Below are 13,220 nucleotides of genomic sequence, written 5' to 3'. Positions count from 1 at the left end.
CAAGGGTGATTGGAAAACATGGCGGCCAATGTGACTACCTGCTAACACGACCTGTTGTTAAAGGCAAAGAAGAAGCAACAGCCCATAGAACAGGTGTGGGCAACCTTTGGTTCTTCAGGTGTTGCTGAATTATAACTCCCAACATCCTTGGCCATTGGGCATTCTGGCTAGGGCTGACTGGAGTAGTACTTCAGCAGCATCTGGAGGGACAAAAGTTCCCCACACCTACAGTGAAACATTAATGGAAGCTGACTGCACTGTACTGATATCAAGACAAGACTGCATATTGAATGACCTTACAAAACATTTTCACAAAATGAAACGTCTGTCCTTTTTAACAAACATTTTGTTTTTTATAGTTGTACATACAGGTGGCATTCTGTTTCCAGGATAGCTGTCATGTTTTCTGGTTGTTTGTTTTGCTTGGAAAGGAGCTCCTCCACCTTTTTGCCAAAGGCAAAGTAATACAAAAAAGTCTTTGATGTGTAATTTCAAAAATAGTCCTGAAGATTTCAAGAACTTTAGGATTTTCAAATGCTGCCATTCACTCGTTTTTATATAAAAATAGTACATTTTAAGAAGAATCCAAGTATTAAAGGTGCATTGCAAACTTGAACTCAGAATTGTAACCCCCAATAATTTTCCGTAAAAATTTCAACTAATCTCAGACATACTCAGAGCAGAACCACTTCTGTCCACTGATTTCAATGGGTCTGTTCTACGTATGGCTAATGTCGGATATCATCCAGTTAAGTTTCGGGACTGGAGCTTGTAGTGTATTAAAATAAATAAGTAAATAATGAATGAGAGAAAAAATAGTTTGATATAATTGACCCAAATCAGAACCACATTTTCTGAATTTTATAGCTGCACATCCTTAGTATCTATGCTGCCACACAAAGAATCAGACACAATGAATTGCGAAGTGGGATAGATTTAAAATATTTCACAATTATAGAAAAGTTAAATTAGACTGTTTTTAAGGCTTATCAATGGAAATTTCTTAAACACTGTAGCTATAATTTTAGATGTAAGACTAAGTATAGTTGTACAGTGGTACCTCGCAAGACGAATGCCTCGTAAGACGAAAAACTCGCAAGACGAAAGAGTTTTTCGTTTTTAGAGTTGCTTCGCAAGACGAATTTCCCTATGGGCTTGCTTCGCAAGACGAAAACGTCTTGCGAGTTTGTTTCCTTTTTCTTAAAACCGTTAATACCCAGGGTGCATTGCTTGAAGAGGTGCAGTTCCGTGCTTCGCAAGACGAAAAATTCGCAAGACGAAAAAACTTGCAGAACGAATTAATTTCGTCTTGTGAGGCACCACTGTACTATACAGTTCCTAAATTGTGTCCAGCTTAATCAAGTCTTAAATGTCTGCAAATTAAATAATTAAATACATTGCGCTATACAACCCTGAGATTCGTGAAATTCTTATAAACATTTCTTTAATTAACCTTTTTTATATACCTAGTAAATAGTAATTGCATTGAGATCAACAGCAGCTTTAATTCTAACATTGTTTCTTTTACACAAAAAATATTAAGTGACAAGTGCAAATTACAAAAATAACCCAAGAGAAATGTAATTTTCCAACTAACAGTAGCACACTAATGTTGGCTCCATCATTGTTAGGGCATCTTTAATGTGAAAGGACTACTCTAAGAGAAGACACCTTCACAGATCCAGTGACTGTTAAGTAATCTTTCGCAATATGGTGGTCTTGATCCACACATATCCTTTTACCACCACCACCACCACCCCACTAGCCCAAGGAGGTGAGGAAGCCACAGGCAAACAAGATGATGATGCGTCTTTCCCCGTTTTGCATCCTTCTCATTTGTGCTTGCTTCTTTCTGCTTACTTCCCCATGTCTCACAGTGGGGGAAAGCAAGAGCAGGAGAGAGAAGAGTAGCAGGAGGGAGAGAACGTAAGCATCTGCTCACCATTCCTCCTTTCTCTTCAGGGTGCCAGACTGTAACTTTAGGGAACCTGAGTCAGCCCAACCAGCACTAGGTGTCAACCCAATTAGCACTAGTTGTTTAGGCGGTACTTTGGCTTGTCATCCAACCAGAAAGTCTAACTCAAGAAATAGAAGCAAACAACTTACTTGAATGCTCAAGTATGCTCATGTGTTGTATTTTCTGGGCCCAGAAACTGTTCTACTTCATTCTGCACACAGAATGCTCAGGATTTTTGAGACTCAACCAAGGAAAGATCATTGGAAACATAGAATTCCTGGAGTTCTTCCTGCTCATATTTTATGCAAGGTCTTTCTAAGTGGGTCCCAGGTTCCATGGCATTCTGACCAACAATCTTTAGGTTCACAAACTTGATTTTCCACGTATTCTCCCTAAAGGGGCATCGGATGAGTCCAAAGATTTGTTCAAAGATGCCCAAGCAAGAAGTATTTCTATGAACTGTGCCTGCTACTGCCACCACAACTAACCCATGTCGTGAAACTGTCCACTTCAGCCCACCAGCGTCCAAGTTCGGGTTCAGGAAGAGGTATTCTTCTTTCACCAATGACAGTAAACGAAGGCTAACCAATTCTGCACCCAAGTACTCTTCCATGTTTTGTTCTGAAGTGTTATAGCAAAACTTTAGGATTACATCATCCCAAAAATGTTGTGGTCCCCATTCATCATGTGGTTCTCCAACCAACGGGTTCTGAGAGTTCAGAATTCCAAAGAACCACTGGCAAAACTCCTCTCCCAGACTGTGGCAATCTTTGCTGTGATCTTGCTTGTCTCCTCCTTCCTTCCCTCCCTCTTCAGGGTTCTGAAAAACAAAGTAGGGACTTTTACTTTTAAGCAGTAACAAAATGTACTTATTCCTTTCCACATGGTACTGTTCAGCAAAGCTGAAATGGACCCTACGACTACAACTAACATGGAATGCAACAATTAATGCAGCCATAATTTCTGCTTTGAAAATGTTCAGAACTATGCATACCAAATGAAGGGGCTATCTAAAGATGTGTGGAATAGACAGCTTACTTGGATCCACTTTATTAGGCAGAAAAAACCTCTGTAGATTTCTGTTTTGTGGAAACAGGAACCATTCATTAGTCATGGGTTCTATGAAATGCTGAAGTGGATTTAACACAATAGGACTTCTACTTCCTCTCCTCCCCCATGTTCAAGGCAGCAAAAGAAGTAGGGGGAAATCAGATGTACACATAGTACTCTCCAAACTGAGTGAATGAGCAGGAAAATGGCAAATGCAAATCAATATAAACAAGTGAAAACGGATGCATCTTAATTTCACTTATACACTCATGGGGCCTGAACTGGCAGTGACTACCCAGAACAAAACCTGGGGGTAGTCTGGGTAGTTCAATGAAGATGCTGACCCAGTGTGCGGCAGCTGTGAGAAAGGCAAATTCTTATGCTAAGGATCATTAGGAAGGAACTGAAAATAAAACTGCTGATATAATAATGCCATGATGCTAATCTATGGCATGAGTGCATTTGGAATATTGTTTATGGTTCTGGTTGCCTCACCTTAAAAATATGTAGGAGCTTGCAGAGAATGAAAGGGGTTTGACTCAAACATCTAGATGGTCACAGGTTCCCCATCTCTGCTCTAAAGCACAGTTGTGCTGAATATGGCTTCCAAAATCGGCCTGCTTTCTGAAGGAATCACTCACAGAACCCTCTCTCATTTAGACACCTGTTATTCTACTATCTTCAAAGCATGTGAGGAACAGACAGGAAGGTCCGATGCTTATGTTGCACAAAAACGCTGTCACATGACACACTTCTAACAGAAAGAATATGCCCTCTGCTCCTCCATAGAAGACAAATGTGAACAACTTATTAAAGCATGAACAAGCAACTAATTTCCAAAAAGAATGCTTTGAATTTATAAAACATGTACAATAAACCTCACCTGTACATCAGGCTTAGTATAGATTTCTTCTGAGCCATTATCTTTTAGCTGTTCACACCAGTACTCCTTTGCACGATCAACAAGTTGGTGCTTTTCAGAAGAAGGCGGCACTACGACTCCTTTTGCTGCCAAATACTTGAAGATTACCTCTCGAAATACCTTCTTTCTCTTCAGCAGCTCTTCAGCACTTTGACTGTACAATACGATGGCATTTATGGCTTCTGAAAATAAAATCAGAAACAGGGGTGTTCCTTGAATCCAATTATCATTCTGCAAAAGAAAGCTGGAACTTGAGTGTTGGTCAACATATTTTTCCATACAGGTTCATGGTCCAATGTAATTAAGTCACATGTTGGTCGGCAAGAAAACAAGTTCCATGTGCCATAGGAAGCTAGTTGCCTTATATTGGGTCAGATCATTCCTCCATCTTGCTCAGTATTATTTACACTGACTAGCAGCAGCTCTCCAGGGTTTCAGACTGGGTCTTTCCCTATCCCACCTGGAGATGCTGGGGCCTGAATCTGGGATCTTCTGCATGCAAAGCATCTGCTCTGCTACATAGCGACAACCCTTCAGCTTGCCATTGACAGCCAATAAGAGATCCATTGGAAATGCATGTTTCAATCAAGAATTATTCACCAATCAAAACAGAATAATCCTTATCGTAATTAAGTCTGCCTAAAGATATTCAACTACAAGGATCAATATATGTAACAAGTTCTCCCCCCCCCCATATAGTTATTTACTAGGAATATGCATCAGCTCTCTGTATACCTCAAATAATGATGCATATTGGGGTGATTCAGGAAGACTTTGATGTTTCCAACTTGGACTGCCTGCTTAACATAGTGTATCAAGGGCAAACAGGGAATCACCAAACTTGTAAGTCTGTTGCCTGTGTTTTTCCATAAAATTAAACACACATCCCTCACTTTTCTTTTGAGATACAAATCCAAGCTGAGTGGGGAAATGCCCAGAATTTAAAAGGGTGTGTATGCGCAAAGGAGAGGGGAGGGGAGGTGGAATAATATTTCATTTTGACTGACAGGACTAGCTTTTAATCACAGTAGATAATTTTCTCAGTGTGCTCCAGGCATGTCCAAAGTCCATTTTGAGGGCCTAATCCAGCCCGCTGGTCGATTTGATCCAGCCCCCATGGCAGTATATGTCCTGGGGTAAAATCGTTTTTTAAAAACTCATCAACTTCAATCCTAAACAAAGTTCAACAATTTTAGGGTAAACTTGTAAAAAAAGCTTTGGTTGGCCCTCATGCATGTTCACTTCATCAAATCTCGCCCACTTTGAAAAAAGTTTGGACACCCCTGGTGTACTCCAATCATAGTGATTTGAGAGAGGAATGGTTTTCTTTACGTAGGTCATCATTCTGGATGTGAAAGCAGGGCATAAAAGATGGAGTTAGACTTATTTTCCAACTATTCTTTTTCTAACAATAAAAAAACATAGTGTTCTCTTATTTCACAGAGTGTACTTCTAGGAAGTAGGTGGTGGAGGGGTGGGGAAAAATGCCTTTGCCAGTATAACAAAGATAAAATAAATCGCCTAGCAGGAAAGCTCTCCTTCTCCCAAAGTCGTTGGGTCACCAAAAAACTAGAGAAGAAAATGACAGAGTGGATCCAAAACAGTTTTGAGTTGCTTCCAAATGCTACAAATATAAGGTGCAACTTGTGCTCATAGCAAACCTCTACCATTTACACTTCAAATATTTAATTTATTTAAAGTCTTATAACTTTCTTTAGTTTGGCTTCTTAAATTTTAAACTGAATCAGAGCACCTTCCAAAGGCTATAAGTCCTAAAAGGCGGCTATGTACTCCCCAAATACCTTCTCAGATAAGCACATAAATGTTCTTATTTTAATTCCCACCTCCCACTTGGAGCTATTACTTTACTTCACTGCGTTCCAAAGCAGAGTAGCCCTTCCCCTAGGCACTGATGGAAGATGGGAAGAGATAAAAGTTGGACAATCTAGCCAGATGCTCAGAATAGTAGAATACTGACAAAAAAAATGTTTTTTTTCCAAAAACATAACACACCCCACAATTAAAACACAACATAGGATTCTAGTGTTCTACAAGCATTCTAGTTTATAGGCAGAACAAAGTGCTAAACTTAAATTGAACACCTTCATTGGTATCATCTTTCTGTAGGCTCAGTTCTTTATTATAAATTATTGCTGCAATCACATGTATTTGATCACTGCTGAGTAAGCAAAGAACCCAATGTTGTGGAAGCTGGCTTCTGTTCACACAATGGGACTTCACTTTCTTCTGCTTCCCTACCATAGTCCAGCAACTGCCCTCAAAATCGGAGTTCAGAAGGCCCAACCCTCCAGAGAAATTTAAAAGAACATTCAGGAAGCTTAAAAAAATTAAGTTCTGTTACATAAGCAGAAGTCCACTGGATACAACACTAAGAATTATAGAGGTTTTAAATGCTCCCTGGTTAGAGTGAGTCTTAGAACCATTTCTTCACCAGGTAAAAAAATCATCACTAGATCACTGTATTTTAAATTATGTATGTACACACAGCTGCAATTCCTTTTTATAGTACTGTGACTGCATATGGTATGGTATTAGTTGGGGCATTTGTGTTATGTGGTAGATGTGCAGCTGTATGAAAATATTGGTTATGTAACAATAGGCAGCAACACAAAGAAGCTCCTACACCAAGAATCCACATACGTACAAACTAAATTCAGACAGGGACGGAAGAGGCAAGGGCAGATCAGTTGAACACACTTTCTTTTAGTTGCAAACAATGGGCTGTATCCTACCAATTCTTACTCAGAGTTGACCCACTGAAATTAATGTCCATTGACTTCAATGGATCTACTGTGAGTAGGACTAGTGTTCAATACCACTTGAGGACTGGAGAGGCAGAGCTGCCACTGTCCTGGTGGTCAGAAGACAACCAAGCAGAATGGAAGCTGCCTCTTGACTCACGACACTGAGTCACTAATGCCTCCTTCTCAATGGCAAGAACATGCTTCGAAAACTTTAGAAGCTCCCCTAATTTTTTTCAGTGTCCCACCTGTGGGGCTGCAGAAGCCATGAACACTACTAACTCCACACAGTAACCACATACTTCAATTTCTATCTACCTACAAATAAGCATTACCTTTTATCATATGACACTACTACTCACGCAGCTATATGAAATCATCAGCCAAGTAACAATAGGAAACAACACAAAGCGATTTTCTCATAATGGCTCCCTTATATCTGGACACAGTTAAAATAATAGTAAAAGACCCAAACTGCAAGCTATTTTTAAAGGTATATTAACAATATAAAGTACTTCTTTATTTTGGTCTCATCAAAGACACATGAATTTAATATGCCAGTATCATATTTAACTGGCAAATAGTCTTTAACAAACATATGCTGTCAGAAGATCATAAAAATCCCTATTTTACAAAATAAAACAAAAAATTATAGCTAACATGACAGCATGCATTTTGTCTGGACATATTTTCTGGTCAAACAAATTTATTTCTAACACCCACTAAATGTTAGTGAAAAAGGCTCCTGGAATGGCTTACAAATATAAACCTCTTCAATCAGATCCGGAAGCCGGACGGGTGACAAACTCTGGGCCAAGAGAGCAGACAGGGCTGTTCCTGGCAGCTAGAATCTTCAGATGGATTTGTTAAGGATTAAAAAAGAATACGGATTTCAGTTAATGAAGTTTAAGGACCCCCCCCCCCTTCCAAACACATTCTTTTGCAACTGTGCCCCCTTAAAACAGTGCACAACGACAACACAGCTCCTGAAGTCCAAAGACTTGCTAAATGAACTCTGCCTGCTGCTTTCTCTGCAGTTCTATGAGCCAAAGTGTCAAGTCACACTTGGAGCAGAATATCAGTTTTGTTCCTACAACCCGAAGACCTACTGTGGCAAAACAGCATACAAATATCTGCACTTGTTTTCAAAGCGCTGGCGGTTTTTTTTTAAAAAAAAACACACTGAAAGTTAGGAGGATGTGTGTGTGGAGAGAAATAAAGTAGCTTAAAAACAAATTCCAAAATACTAACCCCATCTTTCATTGTTGTCCTCATCCTCCCCCCCCCCCCTTAGAAATACCAAAATTATGCAGTATTATTATTTTTCCATTCGGTTCGAACATTTCCCCCCGCCTTTTCTCCCTGACAGGGACTCAAGGTCTCCGCCCCGCTTTCGCCCATTTCTGGCCACAGTCTCTGCATTTACTAAGCTAGAAGACCAGAGTCCGCTCCGGAGTGAGAGCCGGAAGGCTCCACTTCTACTCCCCCCCACCCCTCTTGAAGTCCGCAGGCCCCTTCCGCGTACTCCCCGCCCCCCGCCCCAATACCTTGGCGGTCGTCCGCCTGCACGAGGCGGTTAGTCACCGTGTCCGTCAGCGACAGCAGGTCGTCCGTGTGGAGAAGATCCAGGAGCTCCCGGCAGCCGTCCCGCTCGCGCTCGGTCAACCCCGCCCAGGCCGAAGCCATGGTGGTGGTGGCGGCCGGCGGCGGCGGCGTCGCCTCTTGGTGGCGCGAGGTGAGGAGCACAGGCAGAGCCCCCCCCCCGAAGCCGCCAGCGCCCCCCTCTTCTCCCCCCCCCCCCGCCACAGGAAACCTTGGCAACCGACAGGCTCAAGTGACAACGTGCTTCCGCCGCTCGGGTGTTGCTGCGAACAGCCTCTGGCCCCGCCCCTCGACGCTTCGCCCGACGCGAGCGCGGCCTGAACGGGTTCGGCGTGGAACGCGGAGGGAGCTGCATTGGTTCCGTTGTCTTCTGAGGCCTCATCTAATAAGGGGGATCTCCCCAAGCATACCTTAGCCAAGTTTTGGCTGTTGGAAGAGAGTGGCTGCCGCCTGTCTGCTGTAATACGCAACGAAAGGTCGCTGAGGGAAAAGGCTGCTCTCTAGGCCCAGTGCTAGTGCGGCCAGCAAAACACATTTTTTTTTATTCTTATTATTCTTATTATTTCCCAGCCACTCTGGGCGGCTCCCAACGAAATATTAGGAGCATCAAATATAAAAAAACTTCTCTAAACATAAAATCCCGCAAAACAACTCAATATGTGGCAGCATTTAGGGTTCCAGCCATGCCTTTTTCTAGGATCCTTCATTCATCCCCCCCACCCCGTAACTTGCTGAGGCTTCACTGGGCTTTTTTTTTTTTTAGTTTTAGTTTTCCCAGGAGTATCCTGTACTGTACTTCTTAAAAGGTTGGGCTCCTCCAAACCTACGAAAACCTCTCCCTCTTCTGCCTAGATGGTGCCACTTCGGTAGTACAAAGCGGGGTTTGGCAGGCTTCAGGATTGCTGGGTCCACTTTACTAGAACCCCAAAATCTCCCACCCAGAGCAAGGTGGAAAAATGCAGATAACAATCAAAATAGAATGTATCTGAGGCACTTGTCTTTACTTGAACTGAAATCACACTAAAGTCCACACATTGTTAACCATCTTCATTTTAGCTACTGTTGTTAAATATTTGGGAGTCAGAAACCTTAGCTGATCTGCAAAGATGTTGGTAGTGGCAGAAAAGCAGCCATCACAAACATGGGTGGCTCTGTGGGTAAATATTTAAATAGGAATCGTAGAATATAAAAAAGGTTAACTATTTGCATGCCCTGTTACTTTAATATTTCCCCATGCTTTTGAGTCTATTGCCAAGGGAGTTTTCAAACCTGGCCAAACCCTGATCAACTAAGAAAAGCCAGCTTAACTCTGCAATGTTTCAACCTTGTCACTGTGTTCCATTGCCACTTGGCATATTAGACCATATTTACTTTAGCAGTATCATTTGCTTGATGGCCTTAATCATTTGCTTTGTATGGCTGCTATACAAAATGCAATGTTGTGTAGTCTAGAAGTTGTAAAGCAATGATGTATCTACTTGTCAAATATTTCCTAGGTAGAATCCCAGACACCATAAAAATCATCTTTAATAACAGACAGTATTTTATTGAACAGTTCTATTTACAATACAAAAAGTTTAAAATGGAAACACTACTGTTGATTTATTGCAGTTTGATGGCTCAGTTTTAATTTGTATTCATATAAAATGCAAAATAAAATAATTTAACATTCAAGAAGGAAGCACAAATTTCCTTTCTTGGTGAATCTGTAATAGCTTTTACAAAGTAAGAGTCTCAAAATGCACACACTGCATTTAATCAAAGTGTTATACAGTACAAAATAAATAAAAAAACACCCCTTTTAAGTGTTTCATCTTACCCCTTGGTGTTAAACAAAGAGTATTGCCGAACCTTCTTGTTATACATGATCCGAACTATACAATTTATAGATGTTTAACAAATATGGCTAAATAACCAAAGTACCAGTGACCTTTCCCACAGATATCCTATTTCCAACTTTTTCTAGAAAACTGGTTGTAGAGGAAGGTTACCCAGAAAATAATACAATTAGATTTTTACATATTCTTTAAAATGAACCAAATTTATATAGTAACAAACCTGTGAACATCCTTTTTAAGTGTCTTTCAAATCCTAAAGAAACTGATCTGGAAAACACAGCCAACAGTTGGGTAGTTTAGAACCCTTTTAGGCACTAAGGGTTATTCTAAAAAATAAAGAACAACTGATAATCAGATATGTAACTGAGGGTCAGAATAAACAGAAATGCTTGAAAATAATAGTGTTTTCCCATATGATAGCAGTTAGATATTGGGCAGTCAATTAGAAAACATGGTCAGCCATGAAATCTGTATTTGTCACCCTAATTGGGGCAAGCAGAGATTGCCAATATTGCCACCAAGCTGGTGAAACATAGAACACACGGCACTGTGTTGTTTTCTAGCCTTTAAATCTTAAGACAAGATAGTCATGAGTTCAGTAACACTTCCATGGCTGTGGGCATTCTTTTTCTCTTGACATTAGGGTAAGGAAGAGATGGAAAGGGACTAACACCTGTCACAGCACATTTCTCTGGGTAAACCCTTCACAACAACTATCTATTGTGCTGTCCCTTTTGGAGGTGGGGGGGGGGGGCATAAACAGCTGGAGAAATACAGTCCTGCAGACAGATAGATGGAACACCATCCATTAATAATTGTTCAATGGTAGAATTTAGAATGTAGACTATCCATATATAACAGCTTTAAGCACACGAAGTTCAAATATTTGCCCTAAGGTGTTTGCATCGCAATAAATGTATCACTGTGTTATCTGACTTAGCAAATCTCCACTATCCAGCAATCCTTGGGCCAAAAATCTGAAACAAGGAAGACTGAACAGGATCACGGGGGGGGGGGGGAATCCTCCCCATATGGTCCCGGCAGCTTCAGTCTTTGTACATCTAAAGCTGGTTCTATGTCAATAAGAAAAGGGATCCCAATTATTTCCCAGAACAACCAAGAAGTTACACCAGGGGCATGCAGGTGGTTGGTTGGTTGAAGTTTCCCATTCCCTGTATCCCTGTATTGAGTTTAACAGTGGCAGCCTAAAACAGCCCAAACCTAAGATTGGGTTTTGTAACCTGAGCCCTAAATCAGAAAGTTATCCTGAGCTCTCTTGCTCTCTCAGCATTTTGCAGTTAGTGGGTTTGCTAGATTCTGGCCACTGTTTACAGTAAACTTATTCTTTAAAAGCCACACAGATTGGGTTTGCAATCTTGATTTTTAAGCATTCCTGTTTTAAGGTGCTTGAAATCCCAAATATTCAGATACCTGCCAGCAGACCCGTCCTTTTTGCAATGCAATGGCATGCTGTCCTAGTACTAAAACATATCCAAAGCATTTGTGTGGTGGCATAGCAAAGAGATCAGATAATAACAGAAAAATAATGGTATATTCATTTTAAAAATTTCTTTTTAAAATGGTTTGATACAACAGGCAAAGTAAACTGAAAAGTAAACATTTAAGAGAAGGGTAATTTTTCTTTTTTACAAAATGTTTCCTACAGCTATTTTGACTGATTTTCTACACTTTAGAAAATAATTCATCAACTTCAAAAAGGAAATCATTCCTGAGGAAGCCAAATTTTGAATACCCAATATATGGTGATATACAGAAAATAAACAATTTCAAACTAAAGAGGTGTCCAAGATTGTTGTCCATATCCAACAAAACAAAACAAAACAGCAGAGCAGATAAAGTATCACAGCTACAATATCCACATAAACTGGAGAGGGAAAGCACTGCAAAACCCAGTTGTCTTTTAAAGCAACTTGATTATATAGTGCATAATAATTTAATTTTTTTTAAGATACTCAGTGTGATGCCAATCAAGCAGGTTTTTGAACAGCGCTAATACTCTTCCATTCAAATTTAGCAATGTAACTAGAAATAAATAAAAAAGCCAATACACACAAATCTAGGACTACCTGAATATGAATACTATTGAAAACTGAAAGTGTCATGGCCACTAGTCATGATGGCTATATACCACGTCCAGAATCAAAGGCAACATGCTTCTGAATTACCAGCTGTTGAAAAACAACCTCTTGTGGACTCTTGCTATGTTCCTTGGTCATTATCTTCATTTTGACAGAAATCCACTGAATTAAATGCCATTTATGAGAACTTCCACTTTTAATATTCCAATGATAGGAAAAAATATTTACTAATCTAGTCATGGTATCAAGCAGATTCCAGCTAAATCACAGTTAAATTCCAAAATTTGTTAATGACTCCCATTTAATGTAAACTACTAAACATTTACGGGTGCCAGGGTACACAGAAACAAAACAAAAAATGTTATATTGGATCTCAAGTGGTAAAAAGCAGAGAACCCAGGTATGGCATTTGTGTAATGTGCTATGAGAGTTATTTCCATGCAAAGTAATATTTTATAATTTATACATAACAGAAATCTGCTATTATAATCTGGATTATATTGGGATTGAATTTTGCTATTTTAGTATATTCTAGAGCAGCTTTGACAGTGGGCAGAATACAAACTAAGCCTTCTGCAAAACAGTTCCTTCAAAGACCTCTGATCCAGAGTTCCCACTGGCAGAAGGAAAAGTAGGCAATTGCTGCCAAGTTCAAGGTGTTGGTATTGACATACAAGTCCCTATACAGCTCAGGACCAGGTTACTTGAGAAACTGCCTTATCTTACATACAGCCAGTAGATCAGAGTTCCTCCTACAAGTTCCAAGGATTTCAGAAGCCTGCTCCACATTAACTCAGAGCAGAGCTCTTATTGTGGCTGCCTCTTCTGTGAAATAGCATTCCTGTTGAGATATGACAGGTGGCCACTATCTGCACTTACCAGAAATTGCTGAAGCCATTTTTGTTCCAGCAGGCTCTCCCAGCTGGGGCTTTGCTATGAGGGTCCACTTGTTAGGGTTTTAGTATTGTCTTAACTCTATTTTCTGTTTTT

At 40.3% G+C, this 13,220-nt stretch overlaps 1 protein-coding gene across 1 annotated transcript; it reads right to left on the bottom strand.

The window, feature by feature from the left end:
* Positions 1-2,106: 2,106 nt before the first annotated feature.
* Positions 2,107-8,449, bottom strand: C4H3orf38 (chromosome 4 C3orf38 homolog). Its single transcript, XM_053386341.1, has 3 exons — positions 8,239-8,449; positions 3,891-4,111; positions 2,107-2,777 (listed from the first exon to the last, which is right to left on the bottom strand). Exons 1-3 carry the CDS (start codon positions 8,375-8,377, stop codon positions 2,184-2,186), a joined length of 954 nt encoding a protein of 317 aa, XP_053242316.1. The 5' UTR covers positions 8,378-8,449; the 3' UTR covers positions 2,107-2,183.
* Positions 8,450-13,220: the final 4,771 nt, after the last annotated feature.

The sequence above is a fragment of the Podarcis raffonei genome, chromosome 4 (assembly GCF_027172205.1).
Source record: "Podarcis raffonei isolate rPodRaf1 chromosome 4, rPodRaf1.pri, whole genome shotgun sequence".
NCBI classification, from domain to species: domain Eukaryota; kingdom Metazoa; phylum Chordata; class Lepidosauria; order Squamata; family Lacertidae; genus Podarcis; species Podarcis raffonei.
Note: the sequence above shows the minus strand (reverse complement) of the source record. Positions and strands in the feature narration are given on the sequence as shown.